This window comes from Crocodylus porosus, unplaced genomic scaffold (assembly GCF_001723895.1).
Source record: "Crocodylus porosus isolate Cpor-Errol unplaced genomic scaffold, CroPor_comp1, whole genome shotgun sequence".
Lineage (NCBI taxonomy): Eukaryota > Metazoa > Chordata > Crocodylia > Crocodylidae > Crocodylus > Crocodylus porosus.
Window position 1 is genome coordinate 8,321,829 of NW_017728931.1, and position 10,249 is coordinate 8,332,077.

General features: G+C 49.0%; 1 protein-coding gene across 2 annotated transcripts; it reads right to left on the minus strand.

Annotated features, from left to right (window-relative positions):
- Positions 1 to 1,481: 1,481 nt before the first annotated feature.
- On the minus strand, positions 1,482 to 8,965 carry LOC109316239 (alpha-2-macroglobulin-like protein 1). 2 transcript variants are annotated; one of them, XM_019544155.1, is made up of 8 exons: positions 8,750 to 8,965; positions 6,683 to 6,807; positions 5,684 to 5,774; positions 4,104 to 4,172; positions 3,278 to 3,380; positions 2,540 to 2,581; positions 2,250 to 2,322; positions 1,482 to 2,003 (listed from the first exon to the last, which is right to left on the minus strand). In XM_019544155.1, coding segments are annotated over exons 3-8 (351 nt in total). In that variant the 5' UTR covers positions 5,747 to 5,774; positions 6,683 to 6,807; positions 8,750 to 8,965; the 3' UTR covers positions 1,482 to 2,002. The 2 variants fall into 2 exon arrangements, with proteins under 2 accessions (XP_019399700.1, XP_019399701.1); XM_019544156.1 differs by lacking the exon at positions 2,250 to 2,322.
- Between the last annotated feature and the right edge of the window lie 1,284 nt (positions 8,966 to 10,249).

The window sequence follows — 10,249 nt, forward strand, 5'->3', positions numbered from 1 at the left end:
ACAGATGACACTAAGATGTGGTGAGAAGTGAGCACACTAGAAGAGAGGGACAAGCTACAACTAGGTCTGGACAGGTTACAGAGGTAGGCGGATGAGAACAAGATGGGTTTCAATACAGACAAGTGCAAGGTATTGCACCTGGGGAGGAAGAACCAGCAGCATACCTACAGGCTGGGGAACTCCCCTCTCATCAGCACAGAGGCAGAAAAGGATCTTGGAGTCGCTACTGATTCCAAGATGAACACGGGCCGCCAATGTGGGGACACAGTCAGGAAGGCCAACCACACCTTGTCATTCATCCTAGATGCATCACAGGCAGGTCCAAGGTAATCCTCCCTCTCTGTGCGACATTGTTCAGGCTGCAGTTGGAGTACTGCATCCAGTTCTGGGCGCCGCACTTCAGAAGGGATGTGGACAGCATCAAGAAAGTCCAGAGGAGGGCCACTTTCATTAGGGCACAGCAAAGCAGGCCCTATGAGCAGAAGCTATGGGACATGAACCTGTTCAGCCTCCACAAAAGAAGGCTGAGAGGGGAACTGGTGGCCACCTACAAACTGGCCAAGGGGGACCAGCAGGAAATGGGAGAGTCCCTGTTCCCCTGAGCACTACCAGGGCTTACAAGGAGTAATGGCCATAAGTTGACTATGAGAAGATTCAGACTAGACATCAGGAGGCACTACTTCACAATCAGGGTGGCTAGGAGCTGGAACCAACTTGCTAGGGAAGTGGTGCTCTCTCCTACCCTGGAGATCTTCAAAAGGAGGCTAGAGAATCACCTAGCCAGGATTGTTTGACCCCACCATCCTTTCCTACCCATGGCAGGGGTTCAGACTTGATGACCTGCTCAGGTCCCTTCCAACCCTACCAACTATGAAACTATGACATAGATGGAGTGATCTCACTGGAAACAGTTTTCCACTCAGGTGAAGTGAGACAGGCTATATTTAGAGCACCTCTTCTAGCCCCCTCCTCATAGTTCATACTTTATCTCATAGTTCTTCCCACAGGCAGCAGTCCATCTCCAACCCAGGTCAATAGCAGCTGACTGTGATTTCACTCTGCTTACTTTTTGGTGTCCCATCAATAATTAGCTCACCAGCTCAACTCATTTCCTAATGGGGTAAATTACCACTAGAACACACATCAGACTGTCTGTCCTCGTGTTACTGCCCTCATTTGGGAGGTAAAGGATAGAAAAGACATTGAACTCTCCTGCTGGTCCAGAGGCTTTGGTGAGTCTAATGTGTATGTGAGTGCCTGGGTGTGCAGGAACCTTGATCTGGTGTTACCCTGGCTCAAACTGTTCAGGGGGAAAAAGTAAATCCATCTCTGCCCAAGGCAGCCAAAGCAGAAGCATTCATTAGTGCTATATTTTAAAACATGAAGCTGGGACAGGATTGACCTGAGGAAGGTGGAATGCTACCATACCGAGGTGATGTAGAGAGGCAGCCTTTACCAGAAATGCATGAGACACCAGCCTCTAATCTAGTATAGTTGTTTTATTTTTCATCAAGTAAGAATGGAAACGAAAGCCTGGAGCTCAACCTCCACTTTGTTCTGAGGTAGCTGGGACCCAAATCTGAGCTCTGCAAAGCTGAAGGCCTTTCCTTGATTCTTAAAGAAATCCCAGTCAAAGAACAAAACCAAGACAAGGAAGAGGCCATAGCACTCCCAAGGCATCTCAGGGGGACCATGTTTCTCCCTTTCTTTTTCCTTCTATTTTTCTCTTGCTGCTTCAGCCACTGAATTCCACCTGGGTCTGAAATCCAGCGGCCTTTCCATCCCTTTCCTTGGCCCCTGACCTATCAGGTATCTTCAGGTCTACCTGGGTTTTCCACAGAAGAGACAGACATGGGTTGAAGGAAGGAGCGAAAGCTAAAGGAAGCAGAAATGAGTGGTGCTTGACAGAAAAGCCACAGTAGTTGTGATGTTCTTCCACATTTGCAGTGTGAATTCAGGGTCTACAGCTAAGAAGCTCTAGTAGGAATCCTCTTTCTTGATCTCTGTAGAAAGAACAAGACACAAAAAGTTGAATGAACTTCCACTAAGAAATCTAAAGGGGGAACATAGCTCAGAGAAAAAGATCCAAGTCACTTTGTTCACATCTGTGTCACTGGGTCCACCCCCATGCACCTTTGGCTGAGTGTGAAGATTACACAGTTAGGTGTGATGGAAGCCTGTTCTTGAGGGGTTTTTTTATCTTTAACACATTCAAATATGTTACTTAGACATCAGGTCAAATGTGTTACCACAATCTGGTCCAGGTCTCAGGGATCTTGGAAACAGAACAGTTAGCCTCACTGACACTGTTTCTTACCCAGCCTGAGGATCAGAGAGGATTATACAGTTACAGGATATGGTGTGGTTACATACAAAGCTTCTCCCCTCCAGGGCCCGGCTTGTTTAGGTAAACCCAGGTGCAAAGAGGTGAATTGACTTGTCCTTGGCAGACGAAGGAATAGTACAAATCTGTCCCGACTTCTACCCCCCTGCACTAACTACTTGAGTGTTGCCTCCTCAAGGGCACAGCCTTACATACCTGAGCTGCAGGGGGCATTGTATTCTGCAGTGGCATGATTATCTGCAAGAGAGAGGAAAGTTTGCTGTGAGAGGTAGATTAGGAAAGTAATTACAGAGCCCTAAGATCCTTTCCCTTCAGCACAAGAATCCATGGGGACCTTGCCTCCTTGCCAGACTCTCTTTATACTTTACGGTGGAAACCAGGCATGTCCCCAGCCTCCACTGGGGAAAAAGAGCAGCCAACAGATGCTAGAGTGACTCCATATCATGAAGTTCTTCCCCCTGATCGGTCAGGATTGGCAGTAGGGAAGGGTCCCCTTATGTGTAGGACTCAGAGTAAAACACAATTTTCAACCTCATGAAACAAAAGCATAAGCATTTCCAGAAGACCACAAGGGCTGGAGATACCAGGATATTGCCAGGAGACTACGGATCAGAGCTAGGAGAATCAAAATGCAATGATGTAACACCCACACCACAAAGCCACAGAAGTGACAGGCAGCATCCACTCTTGAGAGGCCCAGGTCTAGAAAAATACTGTGCAAGATAAACCCCTGTGGCTGTATGTAGGGAACCCAAGGCTGGGATAGTAAAAGGCCACAGGACAGGAGTGAAAGGCACTGGTGAAGTTGTGTGGGGAGCCCAGGACTAGAATAACCATGGCGCCTGCCAGACCAGAGAGGGGCACCAGCAGAGCTGTCTGTGGGAGAGGAGAGGGAATGATGGTGACTTCTCCCCTCTGTCAACAAAGTCTCACATGGCTGGTAGTAGTCATAGACATGTACTGTTGCCGGTTTCAGATGTTGCACTTCACTCTCTTGTTCCACTGAGACAGTGAAGTTTTGCAGAGTCTTATCCAGCTGTGGAGAAAGATGGAAGGGAACAGGAAGGAAGGATACTTCTCCAGTTCACCCTACTTCCAGCTTTATCTCCCAACATGGGAAGTCTTTTTTTACTGTGGTTTCAGGTCCCCCTAGCACCCTTCTTTCTCTTCTTCAACCCTAGCTTCCTTCCCCAACCCTTGGACTTCTTCTTTCAATAAGTAGACCAGGGGTAGATTGAGGAGGGTGAGGGGGGAGATGCACTGGTGCAGTTTGATTCCTGGTCCACCCTAAGTTTAAAACCAACTGCCTGGGAGTGGTAGCAATTTTACTATTCAGGCAACAGTGAGGGAATAAATTGACTTCATGGATAATTATGATCTACCTGATCCCTTCTAAACTGTTCATTCCATGGGTGTTAATGACCCTCTCTTCTTTTTAATAATCTTGATGTTCCACCAATCAAGCTACCCTTTGTTCTGAAATTCTGCTGTCTGTGAGCTGCTATTTCACAGCCTGCATATTGTCTTCAGCTCATTCCAATGAAGTTATATTTGTTTTGCTTCAATTTAAAACTGAAAAATACAGCCATAGACCCCTAGCATAAAACTTCTAGTTTATTTTTAAATAGAGAAAAAGATGTGTTGTTTTATTTGTGATGATGCACCCAACCATCTACACCCCCCTTTTCAAAATTCTAGACCTATCCATGCACATACCCTTGCCCTCCCATGGTCAGATGGAGCCTTGCACTGCGCTTACCTCCTCCAAGTAGATGGTGACCTTCTCTGGGTCAGCCTCGGTCCTCTTCACTATGGGTATTTTTTTCAACTGCCAGAAAACAGGAGACATGCACACTATTTAGAATCAGCTCATTGGCAGGATTGTGATCTCCCTCACATGAGAGTGGTTTGGGTGTGGAAAGTGTTAGTCCGGGTAAAAGTGCAATAAGTGAAATCACAGTCAGGCTTGACTAGGGGCACAGAGTAGCCTCAGAGCCTTACCTAGCCTCCTGTGTCTTTCCATCTAGACCCCCTTGCTCTATTAGGAGGACTGACTCCATCTCATGTAGGGCAGGTATTGTACAACATGACAGGTAGGACCTCCTTGAGAACAACAGGATTGAGAACACTTGGGCTGTGAGGCGGGGACCTCTCTGAGGTTTGCACAGAAGCAGCAGAGACTGACCTAGAGTCATAGAAAGTAGGGCTGGAAGGGACCTCAGACAGTCATCTGGTCCATCCCCTTGCTTGAGGCATGACAATCCCTATCTAAACCAGCCTAGACAAGTGTTTTTCTAACTTATCCTTAAAAGCAGCAGTGAACCTAGGACAGGGGCATGTGGGACTCCACTTGTAGTAACATGTCTTTCAGGGACCCAGGAAGGATGCAATAGAATTACTTTTAGGCCTATCCATTTGTGTGCCTAGTAGGTGGAGTAGAATCTGGCCCCTTGAGCAGCCCTGAGGGCATACCAATAAGCAGGCCTGAGACAGACGGACTGATAGCAGCACTGGGCATACTTTCCTCCTTGCTACCAGGCAGGTAAGTTGTTGCATGTCTGAGAGGGGGCATGTCCACAGTGGGAGTGAGCAAACAGGGAGTATTTCACATTGGTGCTCCTGAATATGGCACAGAGAGGGTGCAGACACGTCCCTGATAACTGCTTAAGGTTCAGTGATGCCGTATACTATGTCACTATTTGTTGTAAAAGCTCTCAGGCAACTCCCCCCATCTCAGCACTACTTTGCAATACAGCACTAGGCCCAACTGTGTGGTTCATAGCACCTTGAAATTCCGGGATGCCAAGCGACATAGCCTTGCCTGGTATCAGACAGCGTGTTGCAGGGGCAGCCTGGAGACCAAGTGCTGCCTTCTGGGATAACCCACAACATTTCCGCTGGCTGAGTTCTGAGGAGTCTCACGGTGCCTGTACACGAGCAGCGAGTAATTACCGCGCGCCAGCAGACTGCAGTGTCTTGTGTATCAGCATCCCCATGCTGAAAAATGGCAGCGGGAATGCTTTAACTAAAGCTTGTTCAATGAGCAACCACCAACCACCATTTTTCAGTGTGGAGACATTGACACACAAGATGCTCTGGGTGCCTTAATTACAGCAGCTCTCAGGGTAACTCTAATTAGAGCCCTTCCTCCCATCCCACTCCCAGAGCATGTGTATAAAAAACCTCAGTCCATATCTTCACAGCACTTGGAGTTTCATGGAATGGGATTCTCTTTGCAAGGAAGTGCTGACGGGTTTGTGGGGGTCTCTAACTGAACCACACCTAGAATATAGAGTCCCTTACAGCCAGGGAAGGGCAGGTGGGAGGGGAGCTGCTTACTGCTTTCACCGAGCTCTTCATGGGGATGAAGCCTGACAGCATTTTCACTTCTATCAGGGCCATGCTGCTGCTCCTGCGGTCCCCAGTGTAGTTAGAGGAAGAGAAGCAGTGGGCATGGCACCCACCTCAGCACTCTAAGCAAGCGGAGGATACTTCTTGTGACCCATGAGTGAATGTGGTAAATTTGCTATGGGGGGAGCTGTAGCAAATGTTTGCTGGCTCCCACACTGATGTGCAAAACTCAACATCCCCTCAGCCCAAAAGAAGAAAGGGCAGGAAGCCTCCAGACAGCAGGAATCCTGGTTTTAGTGTGGGAGTGCAGTTTCCCCCAGTTCTGTGTGGGGTCTCTGGTCTCCCAGTTTTGAGGAATCCCAGCTCCAGTTCCAGAGGCACTTCAGGACAATGGAGGCAGAGTGCACAGGACAGTGCTCCCTGACTGGCTCTCTCCCAATTTCCAACCACTGTGGGGAGGGGGAAGAGCAGAGGACTGTGGGAAGCCAGAACACCCAGGGGCCCTCTGTCACCCTCCATAGCATGCCCATGAATAACAGGGTGCTCTTCATTTTGAAGTTCTTCTAAATAGTACCTCATTCCAACAGGTTCACTTCTGCAGCACTTCACCTGTTTTTGGAGCATTTCAAAGGGCATGTTCATCTATCTGGAAACTGCTTCAGAGGCATGTGAAGGGTGTCAAATATGATGTCGGTCCATACCCCAAGAGAGATCACTGGGGCACCCATTTGGGATCCTGGAGCTTGTTACAAGCTTATCTTCTAAATGGAAACCTTCCCCCTGGTCCCTTTAGCTGTCCCCTCACTCCCTGTTCTGGACCTATTCCACAGGCTTCCTTGGCCTGAGAGCATGGGCAGATGGGGGATAGGAAAGGGCCTGTTGCTCCCTCCTGGTCCCTGCAGTCAGGGAACTCCACTGTGCAGGTGTTCAGTGGGACCATGTCAGTGGTCACTGGCTGTGGTACAGAGAGAAGAGATGGTCCCATACCTGACTGCCACTTGGAGGTCAAAGTGTTTCCTAGCAGCATCATTGCACTCCACCGGTGCTGTCTCCACATGCAGGACAAAGACCGCCTCACTCTTATGGGCTGGGACATTGTAGCTCAGAGTTGTCTGTTGGGGGAGAACTGGGGGGAATATGTCTATATAATCTTGTGGGGGTTCCCTGCATAAACAAAGGCCCCAGCTACACCACATCCTTCTAACCTAGCAGCTGGTAACCTTTTCAAGTCACAGGCTGGAACAAACTGGCTCCAGTGTGACGTAGGCTGGGTGGTTTCTGCAGTGTACTAGCAGTGGGAGATTTTCTCTGCTCCCACACAACTGGGAGCTGCACCTGCACCATTTCCCCCAGCCTCTCACTTCCTGGCTGGGGCGTGGGTGCAGTTTCCAGCTGGTGGGAGCTGTGCCAGGGCTGGGCAGGTGGAAGCTGTGTCCACACTGCAGCTACTTCTGCACTACAGCTGAGAAGCTAGAGAGAAGGGGCATAAGGAAGACGGAGAAGTGGCAGCAACATGGACGCAGTGTCTAGCTTCCTGGCCCTGGCACAACTCATCACTGGCTAGAAGCTGTGCCCATGATGCAGCCAAGGGGAGGTTTGAGTATGGAGGGAAAAAGCAGTGGCAGCAAGGCTGTAGCTAGAAGTTGCCTGGTTCTGGCACACCTCCTTACTGCTTAGTTTTGGTGCAGGTGCCAATGTGGACTTGGGCATGGGCAAAGCCTTTGGGCTCTGTGGACTACATCTAGGGGCTCTGCAAGCCTAATCCAGCCCATGAGTCATATGTGGCTGACCTCAGCTTTACCCAGTTTGTAACTGTCTTAACGGCTGATTCCATTTGTGGTTGTGTCCTTGTCTTTCTGTCATATTGTTTTCATGTGGGCTCAAACTCCTTCCTATTGCAAGTCCTTTGGCTTCGATGAAACTTCACCAGGGATGACCTAGACCTTATGGTTCCTCCTTTGTGCCTGGTGCTTTGGGCTGAATTAGTTAATGAGCCAGGGAGTGGCACAGTCTTCAGATAGCCTCTATATCAGGGGTTCTTAACCTGGGGTCCAAGGACCCCCAAGGGGTCTGTGGATAGATTTCAGGGGGTCCATGAACTTGGATGGGAAAAGAATTACATTTTTATTTTCACTAACCTCTAACTGAAATTTAGCATTTCCTTCAATTATGAATGTAGACAAAATGAATGTATTTTGATAACTGTATTTCAATATAATTGGTTTCCTTTGTAATCCTATGTATTTTATTTTATGCATTTAAAACATTATTCTGAGAAGGGGTCCATAGGCTTCACCAGACTGCCAAAGGGGTCCATGGCACAAAAAAGGTTAAGAGCCCCTGCTCTAGATGCTTCTAAGATCAGGGGTGGGCAAAACACAGCCTGTGGGCTGAATGCAGCCTGTTAGCCCATTCTATCTGGCCCACGGGGCCCCTAAAAATATAGAACATTAATATTTATCTGCCCCTGGCTGCCTGTCATGTGGCCCTTGATGGCTTGCCAAAACTCAGTAAGCGTCCCTCTGCCCAAAATAACTTCCCACCCCTGTTTTAAGATGGTTCATCAGCTGCACAGATAGTGCCAGTGTGTGAGGGCTAGACTGCCCTCCTTTTCTACTTCCAACAACATTTCTATGGAGCTGACATCCCAAGGGGCATTGCATCATGGAATAGATATGCACAGTTCTCTGCACCAGCAGGTTTTATGGTCTGTGTTATGTAGGAGGTACACCCTAATGGCTTTTTGGGCCTTAAAATCATAGACCCTATTAATAAAATTGCTGCTTAAGTTCTCCCAGAAGGCACGACTGCAGCATGATCATTGTGGTTAAGCCAGCAGAGCTGGACATGCTCCTGCAGGGAAAATCCTCTTCCATGGATGCACTCAGCCCTTGCTAAGCCATGTCATGTGGGTAGGCCAGAGCCTCCCATGGTTTATGGAGTAAATTAATTATAGTTCGCACCAGGCTTGGGAAAAAATTGTGCTCCCATGGAAGTCACTGGCAAAATGCCTTTGGACTTCATGGGACCATATCCCTGGTGGCCCTCACTTACCTACACATACACACAGCCACTCCCAGCCACCTGCACTGTGTACACCCCTGGGATGCCAAGGAGAGGTGCCTGCTGTAGCACCAGCTGGTTCTTCCCATCCACATAAAACTCCAGCAGGAGGGCCTCTTTGGATCTCACCATCACCTTTGTGTTCCCTGCCTCACGGTAAGTCAGGCCTGCATATTTAAGCAGAGCTTGGAGGCCAACAACAGTGTCCTAGAGAAAGAGGCAAAGTCAGCTCATTGTGTATGTGCACCACCTCTTTGCTTTGGAGCAACAGGGTCTCTGGGATGTGGGCTCCCAGCTTCAGCATTTCCCCATAAGTTGGAGAGCCTGGAGGGGCCCATGCCCCTTGTGGCACCAGTAACAAGGTTCACAAGCAGGCAGGGTCTGCACGGCCTAGGACATAAGTATCAGGACTGCAGCCTTGACCCTTACCACATCTTGATACTGCTAAAACTTGCACTCCCGGCTGTGGGTACAGGTTTATATCATAAATCACCATGGGTTTCCTAAGGCTACAAACAGACATTGTTTTTGTTGGCACATCAGCTGTTCTTGGATGTGTCCTGTTGTCCCACAGGGTGCGAGCCTTGCCATTCCTGGGACTTCAGGTGCCCAATTGTACAGGGTAACAGCCCTAGGTGCTGTGCCTCAACCTGAGGCACATTTCATTGTTTCATATCCTGACACAGGGCATGCCTATGCAAAACCTCAGCATGGAGATTCCCCTGCTTGCAGACACATGCCCCAGGCATCCCTCTGCAGGGTCTGGCATGGCAGCATAAATGCATGCCCCAGAAGCCCCCCTGCAGAAATCTCCTGCATGCAAGGCAAACCCCATGGTTTCAAGGCACAGTAGTATAAAAGGCACCCTCTGGGAATCCCCTGCAGGGGCATTTCTGGGTTGCACAATGAGAGAACAAAGATCCTTGCCTATAAGGCATCACAAGCTGTGACTGGGTTTGGTTGCATAAAGATTTGTGGGCAATTGGAGCATACCAAAGGGCAGGGATGGCACAAGGGCAATGTCTGTTTGCCCACTAAGAGACTGACTCCCATCTTCCATCACCAGCAGGAGTCATATATCCCTCCCTAGAGAAATTTGTCCGTAAGGGATAACTCCACAGCAACTCCACAGTCCCTAAGGGATAACTCCCCAGCAACTCTCCAGTTGCTCAGTGTCTCTCTTCCTTTCCCCTATACATTCTGAGGGAGTGGTGTTGTTTCCTGAGTGGAATAAAACCCCCCAAAGGAGTTGCGTCTTATGTTGAGTTGATGCAGAATTGGGGAGAAGTTTGTGATGTCACTGGCTGTCACCTCAGGTTGGGATAGGTGAGCCAGGAGGATGTAAGCCATGGTCTCAACAGCGATGAGGATCCTGTCATTGACTCATCTGCAAACAAGTGGAGGAAGGCATAAATAGACCTAGAAAATACTTGGAAGCCCCCAGGGACTGGGGTTCACTCACATCATCAGGGACCCCTGCCCTTATCTGGG